Source organism: Glycine max, chromosome 18 (assembly GCF_000004515.6).
Source record: "Glycine max cultivar Williams 82 chromosome 18, Glycine_max_v4.0, whole genome shotgun sequence".
NCBI lineage: Eukaryota > Viridiplantae > Streptophyta > Magnoliopsida > Fabales > Fabaceae > Glycine > Glycine max.
This window is the reverse complement of record NC_038254.2, coordinates 14,012,785-14,034,403: the sequence shown is the minus strand read 5'-3', so window position 1 is coordinate 14,034,403 and position 21,619 is coordinate 14,012,785. Positions and strand designations below refer to the sequence as shown.

The 21,619-nt window shown below is 31.1% G+C and overlaps 3 protein-coding genes across 6 annotated transcripts; all 3 read right to left on the bottom strand.

Moving 5' to 3' along the window:
* Positions 1-312: 312 nt before the first annotated feature.
* On the bottom strand, positions 313-6,318 carry LOC100784531 (transcription factor PIF4). 3 transcript variants are annotated; one of them, XM_041012246.1, is made up of 10 exons: positions 6,052-6,314; positions 5,263-5,361; positions 4,262-5,165; positions 4,075-4,173; positions 3,925-3,990; positions 3,478-3,543; positions 3,096-3,392; positions 2,848-2,974; positions 2,124-2,275; positions 313-764 (listed from the first exon to the last, which is right to left on the bottom strand). In XM_041012246.1, exons 2-9 carry the CDS (start codon positions 5,340-5,342, stop codon positions 2,271-2,273), a joined length of 1,644 nt encoding a protein of 547 aa, XP_040868180.1. In that variant the 5' UTR covers positions 5,343-5,361; positions 6,052-6,314; the 3' UTR covers positions 313-764; positions 2,124-2,270. The 3 variants fall into 3 exon arrangements, with proteins under 3 accessions (XP_040868180.1, XP_040868179.1, XP_040868181.1); XM_041012245.1 differs by lacking the exon at positions 313-764 and having other exon boundaries at positions 1,991-2,275; positions 3,925-4,173; positions 6,052-6,317; XM_041012247.1 differs by lacking the exons at positions 313-764; positions 2,124-2,275 and having other exon boundaries at positions 3,096-3,349; positions 6,052-6,318.
* A 3,812-nt stretch (positions 6,319-10,130) lies between these two features.
* On the bottom strand, positions 10,131-14,808 carry LOC100783464 (uncharacterized oxidoreductase At1g06690, chloroplastic). Of its 2 annotated transcripts, none has more exons than XM_003551897.4 (10): positions 14,256-14,808; positions 13,254-13,345; positions 13,146-13,186; positions 12,899-13,063; positions 12,796-12,818; positions 12,597-12,668; positions 11,983-12,150; positions 11,291-11,373; positions 11,149-11,211; positions 10,131-10,456 (listed from the first exon to the last, which is right to left on the bottom strand). In XM_003551897.4, exons 1-10 carry the CDS (start codon positions 14,467-14,469, stop codon positions 10,271-10,273), a joined length of 1,107 nt encoding a protein of 368 aa, XP_003551945.1. In that variant the 5' UTR covers positions 14,470-14,808; the 3' UTR covers positions 10,131-10,270. The 2 variants fall into 2 exon arrangements, with proteins under 2 accessions (XP_003551945.1, XP_040868178.1); XM_041012244.1 differs by having other exon boundaries at positions 13,254-13,341; positions 14,256-14,796.
* Positions 14,809-16,173: 1,365 nt separating this feature from the next.
* LOC102669791 (histone-lysine N-methyltransferase ATXR6) lies at positions 16,174-17,629 on the bottom strand. The gene is made up of 3 exons (XM_006602213.4): positions 16,984-17,629; positions 16,771-16,845; positions 16,174-16,691 (listed from the first exon to the last, which is right to left on the bottom strand). The coding sequence occupies exons 1-3, from the start codon at positions 17,207-17,209 to the stop codon at positions 16,594-16,596; spliced, it is 399 nt and encodes a 132-aa protein (XP_006602276.1). The 5' UTR covers positions 17,210-17,629; the 3' UTR covers positions 16,174-16,593.
* Between the last annotated feature and the right edge of the window lie 3,990 nt (positions 17,630-21,619).

Below are 21,619 nucleotides of genomic sequence, written 5' to 3'. Positions count from 1 at the left end.
TATGGATGCTATTGGAATACTTTAATGATATATTGTTTTAGTGTATACAACTTCACAAGTAACATTTTTAAGAGGGGAAAAAAATTATGTGGGGCATTTCGTATGAGAGTCTTAATAGAGACAGGTATACTGGTTTGCTTATGCTGATGTTAGTTGTTTGTTAGTGAAGTAATTAACTATTGAATGAATTGAATTGTTTCTAGTGAAGAGGGAGGAGACACAAAATATGAATCACTTAGTTTATAGTTTATGACATTGAACAAAATTAACGGTTGAGAAAGTAGCTTATATACTGAAATTTACACTTTAATCTAATTACAAACTATCATACTGAAAATATTATAATTATTGTAAAAATTAAATCAACAATTGGTTGAGAATATAAAAGTTTTTACACTTTTTAAGTGTATAGTGGTTAAATTCATAACTGTTCTCTTGCTAAGTTGAGACACAATGATTGCCTATTTCAGCCAAAAAACATAGCTCATCATGTTACTTTCCCAGATCTACAAACAGCCCAAATTGCTCTACCTGATGGGACATAATGAGCTGAGAACAAAACTGGCCATAATGAAGGACCTGTCTACTACAATCTTAACAACAAAACTCTTCATTTGATATAAATTGCATGGCCACCATACTACACAAATTTGAAGTATATATACATATCTTGGCGCTTTCAGGGTTGATTCCACCATCCAAACCCTCCAATTAAGGATGTTTGATTAGATGCTGAGTGCTATTATAGTTAAAGGTGGAAGAACCTGGAAAGTAGAAAAAGGAGAAGCTAATGAAGAAGGAACATAGCAAATTGGAGGAGACATGTGCAAATGGAGTCATAAAGTATGGATTATGATATGTAACAAAACCATGACCACAGGTTTCAAAGTGAGTTGTGCCTAGTTAGTTTTCATGGCTATTCCGATCGAGGGGACCGCGGTCGCGGCAATAACTCATTGATTGAGCAAGTGTCTATTTTTGAGGTCCCATGACAAGATAAACAACTTGGTACAAATACTTAGTGGTATACAAATTTTAGCAGTTAGTAGACTACCTTTAATTTTGATGCAGGGGACCACTCCAACATTTATTTGCAGTTTGACTATAGATAAACCATCACTCACAAAGTGGAAGGTACATATTCAATTTTCATGACACTTTTTCATGATAATTTAAAAAAAAAAATGTAAAAGTTCAGCATTCACCCTGTGAATAATTACTATCTGACGACAGCAGAAAAACGATGAGGAAGTGATTTCTTCTAGTTGAGAGAAAGAAATGACTAAAGGAGTAATTAATCATGCATCACCTAACCTTTTCAAGTTTATGCATGCTCACCCAACATATTGGTTTTGGTAAAATCTTATGCTTTGGTCATGCAAGCACCCTAGGAGGCTAGGACATCATGTAAGCTATAGAAAAACAAGGAAAAAAAGATGACCTAATCTAGTTGAATAAATCTTCTCGATCAAAAGGTATCATGCTATAGGCTAGGGATGCATCTTAATTTAAGTCCTTTCAGAGTAACTAATTATTACATCTCAAACAATGAGTGGCTCACATACTACAAATTATAGACCTGCCTTTAGTGTGCTTATGCACATCAGCATAAGAAAATCCACACAAATATATTATGTTATGTTCCATCTAACATAAATAAAAGGAGGATCCTTTCATATATCAGTGTCCAAGCAATTAATAAAGTAATTATGCATGATAAGAAAAGAACAACTGTATTACTTTTAAGGTAGCCAGCCCCTTTTACCAGAAACTAATTTCTGTACATTTAATTTATTATAGCGTAGCATGGCTACCGATTTTTCTTGAGGTATTCACCTCTAGATCTCAACTTTTTTTTTACCCCATTCTTGATGCTTCGGGTTTGGACAATATTGTACAATAGATTCATATATATATATATATATATATATATATATATATATATATATATATATATAAGCATAGTGACGGATCCAAAACCTTAAATCGATGGATGTAAATTATAAAAAATAAAATCAGTGGGTTCAATTATATAAATATAGATGAAATAAAATATAAAAGTATAAAATTTTATTTACAAATTTAATTAATTTTTAAAAAAATAAGGAAGTACAAGTGCTGACCCTAGACCCTCACATAACTGTAGATCAGCCACTGTATGAACAGGCAGACATATTGTGAAAGCATACAAGCCTTACAAGGGCTTCTATCATCTTGCAATTATCTTGTTAGTTACGCCATAGGTACTCAAAAGCATGCTTTGAAACTAATTAACCTGTGAACAATGACAAGTAAAAATTGTTAATGAAAATTATATTATCAGAATTCTCAAGATAAAAGAGTGGATTTTAACTACAAGATCGTTTTTCTATAAAAGGTAGGAATGATAAAATATAGAACTGTAGAATGCCATGAAATGGAGTTGAATAATTTGTGTTTAGGTATTACTGAAATTAAACACTCAATAGAAGTTATGCAATGTGAAACTTATAATGATGATATAATCTGGAATATAAAAAAGAATATAGCAGAGAAAAATGAGACCAATTCTTGCATCCATTCATAAAGAGCTATGCAACAGCAAAAATCATTAGCATAATAACATTTAATATGCCAGTGCAAAATGCTTAGAGAGCAAGTATTATTCAAGTAAGTTATTTATTATCATAGCCAAAGAACAATTGATTGTTTAAAAAGGTTTTTTAGCTGTTTACATGGTGACAAGTTAGTGTCTGTTTGTCACCATCTGTTTACCAACAGGTAAAAGGTACAACTTCTCCATATAATTGAGGTGGTATCCTCATTTTGTTGTTAGCCAAAGCAAGGTGAAGAATGTAAGTGGCTTACCCATTTTGCCACTCACAGCCTCATCAATATTTGCTGCTCCACTCATGTTTCCACTGCTGTTGCTGGGTGTAATCATTGTTTGACTATGCCGTACCCCCTGGGGACCATATCTGAATACATTCATTGGCTGCAAAAAACAAGGAAAATTAATTTCAATAGTTGAACTATGGAGAACTTATCAAGAAGGCATAAGGGGTTTTAGGACGGGAAAAAATGCAAATAAGTTCCTCTTGAAAGAAACTAATTACCTGAGAGGCATTTTGCATAAGATGATAGCCCATGTAACGCGCATATTGCTCTGAAAGAGCTGGATTTTGCATCTGATTGTGGTAATTAAAGGCACCCAAAATAGGATTTTGGCTCATTAATGTCTGGTTTGGTGTCTGAGACGCAGATACAGACTGATCAAGCGGCAGTCTCGGTAATTGCATCGGATTGTGAATAGGAGGGAAAGGCGGTGTAGCCATTCCCATACCCATTTGTGACATATAGTGCTGAATTCCTGGAAACATAATTGGTGCCATGCCAGATCCCATCCACATTAGCTAGCAGCAAGAACATAATTGTTTACTTCAGTTGTTTGTAATGTGAGACAATAGTCATATGCAAGATATTATGTGGGACATATACCTGAAGTTGTAACTGAAGTGATTTCAAGTATTCGATTGCCTCTTCCAACATTGATGCTTTGTCTGTCTGCAAATAACACCCCTTACTCAGTTCTTAAACCAATATACGATTAAATCTCATAAAATAGACAATCAATTTCCATGCACTTGCATGCTGTGTTATTCACTGGACTAATTCTCTCATTATTGTATTTTCAAATCTGGTCCAATTGTTTTATGCTAAATATGGATCTTAACAGTACTGATTTCATTTTCCTTATAAAATCAACTAATTCTTTTTTTAATTATTTTAAAAAAAGCAAATTTCACAGCTTCCTTGTTGACTGTATCACTTTTAAACCTAGCAGTCAGTGAATCAGAATTGCAGCTTTATCTGACTCTGAATGCATCTCCAAAGAACATATTGTGACTTATGACAGTATAGTCCACACTCATTATGATAACTAACCTTGCTACTGTGAGGTATGAGTTGTTGCAATGCCTTCATCTTCTCATTGATCCGGTCTCTCCTTCTCTGCATCAATAAAGCAATACTACCACTTGTAAGAATAAATTTTATGGACATTAACTTCGCAAGAAATGCATCAAAAAACCCCACCCTTTCAGATAGATTATGCACTTCAGCAGCGCGGTTCCTTCGAGCCAACCCTGCACGTTGAGATGACTTGTTTCCAAGTGCTGATTTAAGTTCTGTGTCCTATTAAACATAAAGTGATAGCTCAGAGCGCCAAAGAATAACAGCATCTAATCATGAAGGTAACTAACTAGAGAGAGGGAGGCTTCACCTCACTTTGCTCCTCAGATTCTTCCACATCTATTCCTTTTCTTTTTTGGCCCTGGTTTCTCGTAGATAGCGAACAATTTTTTCCAAGACTACTACCTGAGCCACCGGATGATGAAGTTGTAGTTGGTTCAAGCATCTCCGATTTCCCTTTTTCATTCTGAGGACTTGTTCTCGGCACATGGTCTCTAACAGCTTCAGGCTCGGCGGATAAAGTAGTAGTCCAGACACCATTGCTTGATGCCCTGCTTGCATCTGGATCTTGGGGGATGTGATTGCTACCACAGTAACTTGATCCAACTGTCATCAATGAGCACTCTCTAATCTCATTTTTTGACATGTTACCAGTAATTTTGTCCCTAAAATGCGCGTTAGCCGATGCTGAAGAAACATTAAGAGGTGCTGAAAAGTGAGAGAAGTTTTGGACCTTACATGATCCACCCAAGTCATTATTGTTTTTCTGAGGTGAATCAGAAACATGGAATCTTGGAGCAGGTATAGGAATTCCTGAGAATTCCTGAAAAGAGGAAGATTTCATGGTAGGTGATTGCGAAGTTTCAGTCACATGGGGGGTACTAGAGGCATCCAATTTGGTAAACTTCCCCTCTTCAAATGGCTTGATTTGCTTATAGGACTCAACTTCACAAGGTGCCAGTTCAGATAAAAGGTTTGAACAGAACTCTTGTTCCAATGGATCCTCAAGAGGGTATTGGATCCATGAGACTGTCTCATCATCTTGAATCAAGTTACTTGAGTTCCCAAATGGCTCACTAGTCCTTAATGTTGATTGAAAATTCCTCCGAAGCGGTCTCGGCGTGATGGAATTCACAAACGGTTTTCTGTGTGTTTGGCTGTGCATCACTACCTGGCCATTTTGCCACTGAAGCTCTACAAGCTCTTGGTCCACCCTGTAGAATAATTGACCAAATGGATTGTTACAATTTAAGCAGAGTTAATTGGGAATAAGAACAGTATTCTGCTTTGAGAGAAATAAATTGCACACACCCTATCATGGGCTTCTTTTGATTGGTGGTGGTGACACAGGAATCACTCCCAAAATTCCAATCAGGAACACTGTTGTTCATGGCTAACCAAATCAGTTGTCTGTTGGCACAAAAAAGAAAATAACTTTAGATTTTGAATATAATAGAAAAACAAAACCAAAGACCCTTTTGAGTGCCAGATTTTGAGTCCTTGATCACAGCCTTAAAAGAAGAATAAAATAATCTGTTTACCAGCAAACTGAATAATCAAATAAGCATAAACAATTTTTAAATTGAAAATAGAAAAGGAATAGAAACTGAAAGAGAAAAACTTTGAGTGGGTCATGTGTGGAACTTTACTAGAAGAAGAGTGAACAAGCAAACCAATGAAGTGGAACCATGAATAGTTTTTGCCATTCTGAACTATGAATAAATAAGTCACCCAAAATTCAAATTTCAAGGTACCAAAAAGGGAAATTCAACTCTCAGTTAAAGTTTGAAGGTACATGCACATTTACCAGTTCAGAGAAACAAAAACAATGAAATACAAGAATCTGAACAAAACATTAAACCCAACAAATTGGGCAAATTTTGAGACAGCCTGCTTGCAGAAAGCTGTGCACTAAGTCCACAAGTTTCATAAGCAAACACAAACTCAAAGAAAAACAATTCCCAAAACCAAAAATAAACAAACACTTTGACAAATGAAAGACATAGAAAATGATGAAACTTCTTTTTTCACTTTAATTATTGCCATTAGTATTTCCAGCAATCACATTAAGACAAGGAGCAGAAAAAAGAAGAACCCCACCTGAGCTAAGTACAAAGGCTTATAGATTTTTCTGACTTTGTGTTGTTGAACTAAGAAGGTTGCTAGAAGCTAGAAACAGAAGCTCCTTGTTTGTTCTCTCTTTCTCTCTGTCTCTTGCTCTCTCCACAAGTGTGTCCGAAGTGTGAGAACAAAGTAGTATATAGAAGAGTTTTAACAGCAATAAAGACAGTGACATCAACACATGGAGAGAGAATGAGCAAAATTCCTAAGGTGAAATGGTGCTTCTTGTGCTTCTCAACTGCGACAAAAACATGGCTACATGGGAATAAATGAGCATGGGACCAGTTGACGGCTATTAATAATAAAAAATAATTACAAAAAATTCAACAGATTTAATCATAAATAAATACATTACTAACGTTTAAGAATGTAAACCAAATTTGAACTGGAATTAAGTAGAGTTTTTTGTATTATCATTTAATCTTAAACTTTTATATAACTGAAGATAATTAACTTCTACAATAATTATTTTAAAGATCATATTTAAATTAATTTATAATTAATTAAATTTTTCATTAAAAATATATCAAAATTAAACTCGATAAACTATTTTGTTTTAATTGTTAAAAAATTATACATTTTAATTAAATTATATTTTAATGAATTAAGATATGGTTATATAGTCTTATATGTTAACGCATAGATCATCTAATTTTTCAAGAAGGGATTCGAAGTTTACTTCAGATTAGAATTATTATCATCATAATATTAATATAAATATTTATTGATTTTTCTATAATATTTTTCAATTTGTTTTTTATATAATAAGTATTAAATAGATTTTAATTTTTAAAATTAAATAATATATTTAATATTTTATCTTAATTATTTGATTTAATTTGATTATTTATCTTTTAAAAAGTTTAGTATTATCATTTATTTATTTATGGTTAAATTTTGGTCTCTATAATTTTATGATTTTTACCTTTTTAGTTCCTATAATTTGAAAGTGATTTTTTTAATCCCTATAGTTTACATTTTAATTCTCTTTTAGTCCCCGTAATTTTGAAAGTGATTTTTTTTATCTTTATAATTTGCATTTTAATTCCCGTCCCTACAGTTTAAAAATGACATTTTTAGTTTCTATACTTTATATTTTAATTTCATTTTAGTCCTTATCATCAAAATATGAATAATATTATCAATTACAATTAACTATAAAAATATTAGCAAATAATTTGTAACTAATTTATATCAAGATAATTTGTAATAAAAAAATAGTTAATAATTTATAACTAATTTGTAGTTAATTATTTTTATATTTTTTTAATAACAACTAATTAAAATACAAACTATACGGATTAAAAATAACATTTTTAAACTACAAAAACGTAAAAAAAAAAATTAAATTATAAATTATAACAAAAAGAATTATTTTTAAACTATAAGAATTAAAAATATAAAAATTATGAAATTATAGACAACAAATAACTAATTTAACCTTTATTTATCTAAGATATTGAAATTCATCTTTCCGTTGGTGCAAGGTTAAAGCTGTTAATAAAATAAACATATTAACGGTTAAAAGTAGCCGCAAAATAACGGATGCTTCCTCCTCCACTTCAACCTCCGCTACATGTGCTCCCCCCCTCCTTCCTCCTCTCTGCTGCCAGAAAGTCTACTAAACATAAATCAACGAAGAAAATCAACTTAATGGAATTGCTCATCATTGATGCTCAACAGAGACAACAAATTAATCTTTGGGGATGATGGAATTTGAAAGGGGGAATCGAATGTTTGGAGCCTTGGATGATGCCGTTCATTTTGATCGTTTTCTTCCCAACCAGAAAAAACGAGATCTAGGTTTTGTAAATCTGGGTGCATTGTGGTCGTTGCGAGTCTTGTGTCGCCGCTAACTTCCATCACATATCTGCTCTCCACATCGCAGAACAATACTCCGCGTCACCCAAAATCACGAAGGAGATAGCAGATCATGCAAGCCACACTGATGGCTCTGAAATCGTACTGGAGACCATCGAAGCCAAAGATGTTGGTGCGTGAAACAGGCTTGTAGGAATCAAAATCTACGATTCAGGGGAGGTAATTGGAGGATTTGATGGTGATTTGAAAGACGATGTGATTAGGGTTTGTGATTTTAAATTTGAGGAAAAAGTATTTGGGATTGTGAATGATGAAATTATTTTTTGTTTTGTGACTCGTTGTTATCTAAATATTTTTAACGGTGTGATACAGGGTCAAATAAATATTTGGCCTATTTCTTATTTAATATTTTTATAAAATAATAGAAAACTATAGAAAAATGTGTAGAAAGATATAATGCTAATCTGATCACTGATAGTAGCATTAAGATATGAAGTACCAAATATGCTTATCTGGAGTAGTATTTAAAACGAAAGGAAATCTAAAGCTTGAAGCACATGGTGGGTGCTATCTCAAGTTTCGTGGAGGAAGATGCCACTTGGCAGTGACAAGCTGTGTTTCCATTGGGGAAATGATAAGGGACACTGCTGTCAGAAAAAGATGTGGCTCTCATGCATCTTCAAATTATATCAAAACACCAAGAACCTATCTGATATTTTAATAATAATACTATTTTGCAGCCTCAGAATTTCCACGTGTATTATTGTAATAATTAGATTATTATCAACTAGGAAACACTTAACTCCAAATATTCTTCTACTTGTAAGAAATTGTTGTGTTACAAACGAATGTGGATCTGACATAGGTTTCCATTGTTCATGGGCACGGTTGCACTACCCTTCCTTGCATGTACCCATAAGGGCATACATGAAATTATTGTTACAATTTATGATCGGATATGACTGGAAAAATTCGTTTAATATTTTTACCATGCAATATATTTCTGTCGGTGAAATTATCCTAAAATTTTGCGAATCAAAAAAATATAATTGAAAAAAAATCTTATTAAAATTGATAAAATAAATTTTTTGATAAAGATTAATTATGAACATAAAACTGGTAATTTCTTTACACCTATATCATGGTCATTTTTTTAATATTTTAAAGTTAAATAGTAAAAATATTAATTCAGGGCTAATTAATTTAATTATAATATTAAACTTTGATTAAATTTGTAATAATTAAATATATATATATATATATTATATAAAATTGAATAATAAGTTAATAAAAATTTATAAGAAATTAGTTAAAGAAAATATTAAATTTAATATAAAATATTATATTAAATATTATAGTCTAAAAAAAATTAAAATGCACAGTTAAAATGATAATTGCAACGAAGAAGAAGAAGGAATTCATAGCGCATATTCGAGTTACAAACAGTGTTGGTTTGATATGCAACACATGAAGGGGATATAAAGAAGACTTTCTCGTTAATAATAGTTTTGTATCAAGAGTTGACTCAGTCTTACTTTTTATTTTAATAATAATTAATAAATTAATAATAATACTTAAAAGTATACATGTCAATTATTTTTCTTTTCAGTTGATTACTTACAATAAATAAATTTGAAAGTTGAATTATGATAGCGGAAAAATTATGTAAAAATAAATAATTTTATTTAAACACAAAGAAAATCGAATATGTAAAATATAAATTAGATAAGACACCAAATAGCAATTTTTATTTTGTAAAGAACGGAATATACAAAATAAAAAAAAATTATTTAATTTATATATATTTATATATATATATATATATATATATATATATATATATATATATATATATATGAATAAATACTTTGAACCGATGTTTCCAAAATTGAATTGGTCATTCAAATAACGAAGGCATTGATTTATTACTTGAACTTGTAAAAATAGCTTATAATTCTTACAAACTTATTCTAATGCCTTGAATTTAAATAAGTTTAAAGGAATTATAAACTTATTTTAATTAAAATTTATTAAATAAAATATTTTTTAAAACTTATTTCAATAAGTTTGATAAGTAAATTTATGACACAAGTACTCATGTAATAGAAGCTTATTGAATAAGTAATTAATTAAACTGTTTATTTAAACACATCTTTATTGGTCCAACTGAAAAGAAACTAGTAATATTTTTAAAAAAAAATCATATTATATAGTATAGGAAATAAAATTATAAGAAATTAAATAAAGTAAACCTTTAAATAATTCATATAAAAGAACCATATTATGTATTTTGCAAAATAAATAATTAATAATAACAAGAGCTATATCCATAAACAGATACATCTTTACATTTGATTTAGAAGGTGCATGCTATATTCTAGAGTTTTTCAACTGGAAAACCTATAACAGGTTTAATTTCTGAAGCCACACTACGCAGCTCAGCTACCTCTTCATCAGTTAGTCTCCAGCCAAGTGCACCTCTGAATTCCTCAGCTTGTTCTGCTGTCTTGGCTCCTGGAATTGGCACAACATTGCCTTGTGCTACCAGCCAGTTCAGGGATACCTGACAAGAACAATTTGGTGTGTTATAAAATTTGTGGCCTAGGAAATGTGCCAAAAGGAATATATTTTGGTTTTGATCTGAAACTATCATAACAGATTCTATGTTATATAAGGCTTGGTTGAATTGTGGAGAAGACAAAATCACTATTCATAAGGATCTTTAGTCCCTATATTTTCGATCAAATGTGGTCAGAGTCCCTATACCTTCATATTGATAAATTCAGTCCTCAAACTTTAAATCCACGTGTTTGACAGGTTAATTAGTCTCTCCTAACTTTTAAAACATGATAAATTCTTAGAGAGGAAGGATTAAATTCACATGTTTAAAATGTGAGGACCATGGCCATGCTTGATCTTATTAGTTTATAGAATCTAACTTCTCTAAAGTGAGAAAATGCGTAAAGTGAAAAATTAAGGATACATCCACCCTTGATATGAATTAAAGTAGTTCATAAACTAAACCTATTAGTATAAATCAAGAGTGGATACAAATACACCTTTTTTTTTTATTTTTACTTTACACACTTATTCACTGTAGAATAGTCAAATCCAAGTTTCTGATATTCAAGTCTGGTGGTAGCATATGAAGTGTGTTCTAGTGTCTTCCCTACACTGTCAAAGCAGGCTGAAACGAACACTATACCAATATTCAAATGTTCAACTTATATAATGAAATTAAGGAGCAGCATGAACCTGTGTTGGAGTTTTATCATACTTCTCCCCTATTTCACTGATCTTGTTCAGCAAAGGTTGGAGCTGCAAAATAAATACACCTTGAAGAAGTAAATAATGAGGTTGTAGGTTATTAGATCTGTAAATATCAGAAGAGCAGTACCTTTGTTAGGAATTCTGGAGTATAAATTCTGCCCCTTGGCCCACTTGGTGGTTTATCAGGAGTATACTTTCCAGTGAGAGCACCTGTTTAAGATAAGGATATTGCATTAGCAAATTTCATTGCATGGAGTTGGAATTTATTAGGTAAGTATCAGAACACCTGTTTAAATAAGGATATTTGGTATGAACTATAAAAATTTCATTGTATGGAGTTGGAATATTATTATAGATATGCATATGCTTATTATGCTTAGGTATTATTTTTCCAAATATTTTTTTGAAATAGGTTAACTCTTGCGAATTTGAGTGTTTGTAAGTCAAGTTTACTCTGCACCAGCACAAATTGTTAAAACTAGAGTTTGAAAATCCACGAATTCTGAAAATAATAATAATAATAATAATTCATGAAAAAGTTAGGCGTAGAAAAGACAAAATCCTAAAAGAGGGGTGCTTCATTATTTCAAGCATAAAAAATAAAGTGCCTATGTTTCATGTCAGAGGTTTCCTTGTCTCGAGTTTCTGTAAACCAAATTTTATGCTATCTTTAAGTAACTAAACTTTAATGTGTTGGATTTTAATTCATATATGATTTTGTTATGCCTCTGGTTTTGGCAGATATGTTAAATTTAAAAAAATTTAAAAAAATTATAAAATAGACATACCAAACATATCCAATAATGAAAAGGAGTTCACCTTGAGCAATTGGTGAATATGCAATTATTGTTATCCCAAGTTCATCACAGGCAGCCTTTACACCATTTTCTTCAGGGGCCCGGTAGATGAGGCTGTAGTTTACTTGGTTTGTAGCTAATGGAATACCTCTCTTCTTAAGCTTCTCATAAGCCTCACGGAGTCGCTTCTCTAATTATTGAAAAAAAAAAGATGTTAAATATTTTTGGTGATAGAACTGAACCAGAACTAGTAACCAATATTTTCTTATTGAAATTCTGCTATATATATATAGTGTATACCAATAACAGTGGCAGGTTTGAACATAATTAGTAGAACTCTTCCTCACTCTCTACAGAAACAACATAAAAATAGGAAATACAGAGTGTCTCAGGCTGTTTGAAAGGTCAGGATCTCTCCCAACAGTTATTTGATTCTCTATATATCCCATCTCTGATAAACCTTAATAATATTAATCATCAATCTAATTATGTTCTTACTAAAAAATGTATCAAACATTCATCTTAGCACATTAAGCTGTTATACATTAAGGGAATTACCCTTTTCTCGGTAGAACTGATACATGGTTTTGCACAATATTGAAGACTTCAAGACAGATAATAGTAATAAAGAATTACCACTATAGTTTGAAACTCCAACGGCCTTCACAAGTCCCTTCTCAACAGCATCTCCCAGACCATCAATATACCCTGAAAATTAATTAATTGAGGAACTAAGCGTTCTCTTAATCTGACATTGAATAAGAAAATAGACATCTGATTCCATGAGCCTTTTTAAATGAATGGTTCATGAAATAACTTTGCTACACTGAGCAACCTTCATTTCCCCAAACTCCAGGCCTGAAAAGCAAGAAATTACATTATCAACAAAGTGTTATCAGATAAAATAATATCATTCGACAGGCTCATAAAGTACTGACCAATGTAGCTGATAAAGATCCACTGAAGTCAGTCCTAGTCGACAAAGGGAATCTTTAAGGGCATTGAGAACACTTTGACGGCCAAATCTCCACGGCAGTGCAGCAAACTTGGTTGCTACTTCAATCTCAACCTCTGGATCCTTTTCTTTTCTTTCCTTAATATATCTGCAGATAACAAACATATGGAAGCATCAATGTGAACCTTTCTTAACTACAAACTGCATATGAAAATCATCTAAGCTCATACCTTCCAAGAAGAACCTCAGAATTTATGGCTCCTAAAGCAAGCTGAAAAGAGGAACATCTTTGGTGAATTTACTCTCATCAAAGAATTCAAGTTAAACTTCACACTCACCCCAGAGCCATAGACTTCAGCAGTGTCAAAAAAGGTTAGACCTCCATCAATACTGGTATTGAAAGCAGCTCTAGCAGCCTTCTCATTCCTATCTACAAATACACAAAGCAAACATTAATACATTCATAATCCCATAATGTCCATTTAGAAACTATTTCAATCCATTCAACTCTAAACACCATACATATTTATCTGACAGAAAAGAGGACACTTCATGGTGTCTCAATTCGGCAACTTTTATATATCATAGCCTCTAATGACACCTTGAGTAGAAATATACATTTAAAACAAGGATCAAATAAAATTCCAATAGAAACACAGACAAATAGAAGCTTTGTAACAAAATCAGTTTCCAAGATTCATTAAAGAAATTACTACTATGACTACCAAGAATATAGACAGACAACAGGAATATCTTGCTATACGCACAATCGTCCAATTGCTGTCAACTTCCCCACCCCACCAAAATGGATGGGAATTGTTGTACAATCCAACAATCACATAGGTTTGAAAATCAGTAGACAATTTAACACTGAAAGCTATTTTCATGGTATGTGCAACTCTCCGCCCCCATCATTGACCATTGATAGAGTGATAAAAAAAAATTAAATTATGCTTTTTATCCTAAAAATATCAAATTGAGTCTAATATCTATGCAAAGTCAGTGTAAAAAACAGTCACTGTCAACCAATTTGAAACTACAGTAAATATGACCTTTTAAGATCATTATAGCAAAAGTCAACAAACAACTTATCATACTTGACAATTTGTAATTGGATGAAAGTGGAAAAAGCTTTTAGTACTAACACTATTTACTCCTTAATTATTTATTACATATGTTTTTACTGTGGACTAATATCATATATCATTCTGTTAGATATAAAGATTAAAAATGAATAATTTTTTCATAGAGAATAAATCTAAAAATTGTGATATTTTCAAAAGAAAAAAAATCATATACCACCCCTAAAAAGAAAAGAAAAAATAGAAAAGGTAAGTTACCATTCCATTCAAAATTGTTCCAGTAAGTGGTATCACCCCAAGACCAAGCTCCAATTCCAACCCCTGACACCTTCAAATCAGAGCCACCCAACTTCACCTTCTCCTCCACCACTGTATTAAGAGTAGCAGAACCCTCTGAAGCAACAGCTCTTATTCTGTGAACTCTTGAATTACACATCACAGTAAAACAACCACTGCTTATGTGAAGAGCCATGGAGCAAGTAAAACCAGTTCAAATCCAACAACGGGTATGTGGGTATGAAACTACAAAAAAGTCCAAATTGTTATTGAAGTTCAAAAGGACACAATTTTTAACACAAGGTTTCAAGAAATATGGTATAAAAGTGAAAACTAAGAATCCAAATGTCCCTTGGAAATTGAGAAAACAAAAATATGGTTAGAAAATAAGAGAATGGTGAAAGATATGATGAGGTAGAATGAACAAAGTGGCAGAATTGAGAATTGTGGTTTGTAGATGAATTGTGCGGTTGAAAGGGTACACGTTATTGCAATCTAGTGGACGATGAACCGTTGAAGTGATCACTTGTGGACCAGTTTGACATTTTTGTACTTCCAATTCTCAGAAATAGAATTATTCCGCGTGTACAAAAGATTAAAAAAAAATAAAAAAAAATATTCTTGTTTATATTAAAAAAAATTCAATTTTTTAATTTAAAACTTAGACTAAATTATATAAATTTTAATGTTTATGTACAGTATTAATAATAATGTAAAACATTTAATTACAAATTAGCGTTGAAATTATACATACGCCAACGATGTAAAAAGATTTTATTACTTAATCAATGACAAATCATCCATTGTGTGTCATGTATCATCAATTTATTAATTTTTATAATAATTATTTTAAAAGTTATAATAATAATAATTTTTAATTTATTAATAATGTAAAACAAAGAAATTAAACTCCAAATTATTATTATTATTATTATTATTTTCTTGTTTATAATATGTGTATAAAATATTTAAAAAGTAAATAAATTAGATATTTAATTCAAATATAATAATAATAATAATAATAATAAAAATAATTAATAGTATCTTAAATTTTTAAATAAATAAACAAATTTAAACTTTTTTTTAATAAAAATCAGCAGATAAAAATTAAATGAAAAATTAGAAACGAGTGAATACATTTAATTTGTTTATTTTTCATTTAATTAAATATCAGGGACAACGAGTGAATACATTTAACCATAGATACATCATAATCAGGATTATATGAATAATCAAACAGCATAACCAGCAGTGAAGCTAGATGACAAAATTTGGAGGGACCAAAATTATTAAAATTATACTGTATATAGATTATTTTTTACACAAAACAAAATTTTTTATATAAAACAAAATTTGTATGAGACTACACAAAAAAATCTATGAATTTAAGAAAACAATTTTATTTTTACAAATATAATAAAGAAATTTTTTAGAAAAAAGTGAGAAAAAATATTAGAAAAGTGTGCATAAAAAATTCAAAGAAAAATCCATAAGTTTGAGTCGAATTGTATAAATTTTACTATACCAAAATGAAGATATAAAAGTTGTAGAAAAATGGTTTAGAAATGCAATATAAATAGTTTTATATTATGAAAAGAAGATTAATTAATAAAATAGGTAATTCATACAGAAATATGTTATTAAATTAGTCATAAGTGGCGATGTTATAAGAAAATAAAAATTTAAAGTGTAATAATAATAATTCTTTCAATGACTTCAATTCAATAATAATTAAAAATAAATAATTATAGTATTATAAAAAAATTATTATTAGTGATAACTAAATATATATATATATATATATATATATATATATATATATATAATATTGAGAAGATAAAAGAGTGAGGACGAAGTCCTGCTCTCAAATTCTTGATAATACTCTTTGTTTTTACCGCTATTCTAAATTCAATGCTCTTTACTCCTTTAAGGGTGTCCTCAATTGCTTGATACAGATACGAGCTTTTCCAACTCCAATCCTTTTAGTTCCGATGCTGCATATGTGGTCTACAACTCTAGATGCATAGCTCTAATTCAATATTAATTAAATAATTTAGTTTTTGTTAAATAAAACATAATACGAAGAAAAAAAAAGTAAAGAAGGAAATAATACAATTTAGATAAAATTGTATTTTTAGTCCCTCACTTTAGGTTCAATTTTATATTTGGTCCCTCATAATTTAATTTACGGCTTGGATCTTTATTTTGTAAAAATAATGTTGGTCGTCGTCATAATGACATGACATTGTCAACATCTGATAGGCACATAATAAGTATTTTTTAAGTATCTCTAATCTTAATTAATCATCTTTAATTTATTTTAAAAATTATTGAAAAAAAAAAAAACTAAAGACGCCAGCTTCCCCTTCTTCTTCGTTACCACCAAGCCCCCACCCTGCTTTCGCTTCCTCCGCGTGTCTAAAAACCACACACCAAATTCAAGTTTCAACCTTTAATCCAAATAACAATAATAAATTTGAAAATGGTTTTGCCTTACCTTGATTTGATAATGCCTCGGGGGAGCGTTGGATTCGAAAGAAGTCGATGATTTTGGTCTGGACAAGGGGGAAAGCTGCAATTTTCAAAAGCACCGGAGGTTAATTGATAGAATGTAAAGAAACCCCTAAAATCTAGCTCATGAATATTCAGTACACTATTTTGATCAATTTGGGATCTGAATGGAAATGAAAATGATGCATGCAATACATACACTTGGGTTTGTGATTGGAGCAAGAGGGGCAGAACCAAGAGCCTTTGGGGACATAGGGAAGAATTGGACGGAGGCAGAAGAGGTGGTAACCACGGTCGCATTTGTCGCAGAGAATAAGCTTGGAAGGGGAGTGGCCACCGCTGCATACCTCGCAGGAAACGTCGTCGTTAAGGGCGGAGGATCCTTTGGGAGCGTGGGTTCTTTTTCGACCAAGTGAAGAAGCCATGGATGCAGATGCAAAAATGTGTGTAATGTGAGATGTGATGGAATGCACAATTGGGTTCGGACTCAATGGTGTGAATATTGTGTATTTGATTTGTGTGTTTGAGGTCCGATTGTTTGGTTATGGATTCCCTGGCTTTACAGTTGGTTGGCGACACCTGGCGGCGATGCGCTTCGGGGAGGGGGACGGGTGCTGCGGGATGGCGGTAGGGGCAGAGTAGGTGACGCCGAGGTATGGCTGGGGGAGGAGGGAGAGAGACGAAGTGAGACGAGTGTCTTTCGTTTTTTTTAATGATTTTTAAAATAAATTAAAGATGATTAATAAAAAATGCTTATTTTTGAGTGACGGTCAACATCACTGTCTAACTGTCTAACGGTGAATGTTGTTCGGTACCAACATTACATTTTTATTTTTTTTTTACAAAATAAAGGACTCAATTTGTGAATTAAAAGATGGGGGGACCAAATACGAAATTAGACATACAGTGAGAAACTAAAAGTGTAATTTTGTCTACAATTTAAACAGAATGAGAACTATATGTCTTTTTTTTCTTCAATAAGAGTAGTCTATTTATAGGTATAAAAGATAATTTAGAAGTTATAAAATATCAATATAAATAAGGACAGATTATAAAAGATCATGAAAGATGTGGACAACCACAAAATTATTCATAATACTTTCCTTGGATGTCCATTATTTAAGAATGTGTCTCATTAAAATCTTGTTAGGCAAAATATTGTGAAATAAAAACATGTTGAAGGAAAAAAAAGTACATCATTTTTCAATACATTATCACTTGCTTCATTAAAATCCTTGTTAGGAAAATTCAATTGGACAAAACCATGATAAAGGGAAAAAAGAGCATAATGTATTTATTTTTCCCCTCATGCAGACAATTATCTTTAAGATGAAGTTGCTCAAAAGTTTTTTTTGGTAATAACTTTGTAAAAAAAGTCTTCTAGATTCTCATGCAAACAAACTTGTTGAACATTTATATCATCATTCTTTTGGAGACCAAAGGTAAAAAACACTTTTGGTAAAATATGTTTTGTTTTACCTCCTTTGATATGCCCTTCTTTAAATTGAGCAATACATGTAACATTGTCTTCAGATGTGATCGTTGATGTCATTTTTCCTCATGTTGAGCTAAAATTTATGCATTATTAGCTGATGTATCTATTTTGGTTTATTTCACATATTGTTATGGAATTGTGTATTACTTCATGTAAACTTATGTTATGTCATTATGAGGATCTAATAGATAACCTCTAAAATAATGAAGTACATGCTTCAATGTCTTTGTATTGGCGAAAAATTATATTTTGCTAGTGAATTAGTGAGAAATGATATATCAGATCATGTATGCACAATAAGATACATTAGTGTTTCAATAACATTAAGACATGGTACTTCATGACCAAGTACTTCTTCATCCTTTTTACAAGATTTAGAAGGATCTTAGTTCAAATCTAGAAACCTTTAATCATTAGAATGTACGATGAATGTGATATCCCGTATAAAATATTTTAAGCACATGTACTATATAAGCTTTTTGGTGCACAAAAATTCTATTATTTAAATATTTAATTCCCCAAACAGAACTTTGTGCTTCTGATAAAAACATAGAAACGAGACAGATTGCCTTAAAGATTTCAAACTTTGAAATTAGTTTAGTTTTGTTTTAGGGGAAGATATTGACGCCACACTCAAGAAATAAGTGACAAGATAAGTGATAAGTCATAGATTTGATCGCTGCAAGTTGTCTTGATAAGATCAAATTTAGTTCTTTACCCAAGAACCAAGGAAAGCTCTCACAAAAGGGAGAAAACTCAAACTTTCATTCAGACTCATTCTGCCTCAAAGCTACAAAGTTTCTGCTATTTATAGACTAGACTTTCTTCTAAACATCCCACAAGGAATTAATTTCCACTTAGAATTAAATTCCCACTTACATTAAATTTTCACTAGAAATAAAATCCCACTAACCATTATAATAACTCGGGAAGTCTAAAAACATAAAAAATGATCTAAAATATTTCAAGAGTCATTTAAACTTATTACATGATGTCGCAATGTGGGCCTCGACGGGACGACAATAAAAAGGAATAGAGAGATAGGTCTTCCAAAAAGGAAGACTGGGGGAGTCGCCACCAACCTTTTTTTGAGGAAAAAGTCGGGAAAACAAAAAAGATAAGAAATTGTCTACGATTTGAGAAAAAAGATTTGGGAGTTGTTTACGTACGGGGAATGTGTTAGCACCCCCACGTGCCCATCATGAAAACAACAACCTTAAATTGTATGTGCTAAAAAAAGTGACTTTTAATTATTTATTTTCCCTTGAAAACATGAATCATGTTTGTTATATTTTTGTTTATTTAGAAAAAGAAAGCAAATTTTTTGTTTTAGAAACAGAAAGGGATATTTTTAGGTCAACAAGGGAGTTTGCCCTAGCTCCTACGTATCCCCGAGCGCAATGAGGAAATCAGACTTACGTAATTCTTTGAGTAGAAAAGAGTTTGTGTGTTGAGTTGAATTTATTTTATTTTTTAAAAGATTTGTTAAAGAGTCGTTAAGGCATTGGACCCTGAAACAACGTTGAATTTTAAGAAAAACAAAGAGAATCACTTAAGGCATTGGACCTTCAAGTGATCTCGAGTAATGCATAATTTTTGTGGGGGAAAAGGAGAATTTAGTGATCATTTATTTGAGTATTTTTACCTTTTAGAGAAAATTTTAGTTTTGTGGTAAACTTTGTGAAGTCAACCAAGTTGGAGACTCAACATAGCATTTACAAAATTTTACTCACACGTTGTTGAAACACCATCAAGCAAGTCGAAAACACAACATAGAGTGCACAAAATGTGAAAAAATATTTTGAGTTTGCGATAAACTTTATGAAGTCAAGTAAGTTGGAGACCCAACATGCAATTCACAAAATTTATCCACAAGTTATTAAAACACCACCAAGGAAGTTGGAGATCCAGCATGGAATGCACAAAACGTAAGCGCGTACTAAAGAATACTAACGCATAATTGCAAAATAAATGAATAATTGACATAGTGTTACATAATTAATTGAATGGTTGAGATGTGCATAAATAAATTGAATGAGAATAAAAAGGGGTAGAATAGAAGTAGGAAACACACATAGTAATTAAGGGTGTGAGGTTAAAACATGGAAAAAAATAAGTGACAAAATATTTACAACACATTACTAACTAATTAGGCAATGATAAATCAAATTGGAGAATAAAATAAATAATAGAGGGAGACGGGAAAAAAAAGAAGAAAAAGTGGTGTAAATAGTAGTTTTTACTTTATTTGGACTATGCCCAAAAGAAGTGGGGGTGCGTGTGTAAATTGGGAGTGTGACTAGTAGTATTTATTTTATGTAGGATTTTTTTTAATACGGGTCTGGCCCAAAATGAGAAAAAAGGTATATATGTCAAAAGGAAGTGTAAATAGAAATTTTTATTTTGGTTCAGGCTTCCAAAACTAGGCATGTTTCAACTTTTTTTAATCGTTTTTTTATCTCTGTTTTAAAAAAAGATGTGCAACAAACATTAACAGAAAAAAATCTAAGAATCTTACTGACGACCAAGGGATTCACCAGGGAAATGAAACAAATCAAATAGCAGACCAAAAGAAAGAACCAAGAGGAAGAATGAAGGAGGGAAGAAGGGAGAAAGAAAGAGATGGGAGGGTAGGAATCACGGAATACCTAGAGATCTCTTCTCCTTCTCTAGCTACAATGCCAAATGATGCAATGCAGTTGGCTCTTTTTGTCTTCTCGGGATTGGTGCCTCTTCTTTTGTTCTATGTATTCTCTATGTGTTTTTCTATGTTTTTTGTATTTTTTTTTTGTGTGTTTTTGTGTTTCTTTCTATGTGTTGTTTGTGTCTTTTGATGTTTAGACCTCCTCTTTTTATATTGTTTCTTTTCCTTTCTCTTTATTCTTTCTCTTATTATTATTATTATTATTATTATTATTATTATTATTATTATTATTATTATTGTTGTTCCTTTCCCTTATTATTATTATTTTTCTGTTTTATTATTGTTCTTCCTTTCCTTTTTTTTTCTTTTTTTTTTTGTTTTTATTGTTCTTCTTTTCCCCTTTTTTTGTTATTATTTTTTTCCTTTTTTTCTATTATTTTCTTCTTCTTAATTTTTCATGTTTTTTAAAAACTTGTTCGGGTAGAATTAGGGTGTGACACATGAAAATAAAATACCAAAATTAAAGAAAAATTAGAAAATGAACTTTAATTAGTTCTTTAGCCTAAAAGTTATGTAATCCATCCAAATAAACTCTAACCCACAGTTGTGTCTTGAGTATAAATTCTTTGGCTCATTGTGACTTCAAATTATTATCTTTAAGTTTGCTAAATTTATCTTCAAGTTGTAGAAATGAGA

Bases quoted from the DNA above. Each gene is read 5' to 3' on its own strand.
- LOC100783464 (XM_003551897.4), bottom strand. From the start codon at position 14,469: ATGGCTCTTCACATAAGCAGTGGTTGTTTTACTGTGATGTGTAATTCA. The intron at 13,064-13,145 runs GTATGAGCTTAG...TGTTATCTGCAG, and splicing joins TCTGAGGTTCTTCTTGGAAG to ATATATTAAGGAAAGAAAAG. The intron at 10,457-11,148 runs GTTCATGCTGCT...TGTTCTTGTCAG, and splicing joins ATGATAAAACTCCAACACAG to GTATCCCTGAACTGGCTGGT.
- LOC102669791 (XM_006602213.4), bottom strand. From the start codon at position 17,209: ATGGCTTCTTCACTTGGTCGAAAAAGAACCCACGCTCCCAAAGGATCC. The intron at 16,846-16,983 runs GTATGTATTGCA...TGAAAATTGCAG, and splicing joins CTCCAATCACAAACCCAAGT to CTTTCCCCCTTGTCCAGACC. The intron at 16,692-16,770 runs GTAAGGCAAAAC...TGTGGTTTTTAG, and splicing joins CGAGGCATTATCAAATCAAG to ACACGCGGAGGAAGCGAAAG.
- LOC100784531 (XM_041012245.1), bottom strand. From the start codon at position 5,342: ATGAACAACAGTGTTCCTGATTGGAATTTTGGGAGTGATTCCTGTGTC. The intron at 4,174-4,261 runs GTGAAGCCTCCC...TATGTTTAATAG, and splicing joins AATCTGAGGAGCAAAGTGAG to GACACAGAACTTAAATCAGC. The intron at 2,975-3,095 runs GTAATTAGTTTC...TGTTTTTTGCAG, and splicing joins TTATGCAAAATGCCTCTCAG to CCAATGAATGTATTCAGATA.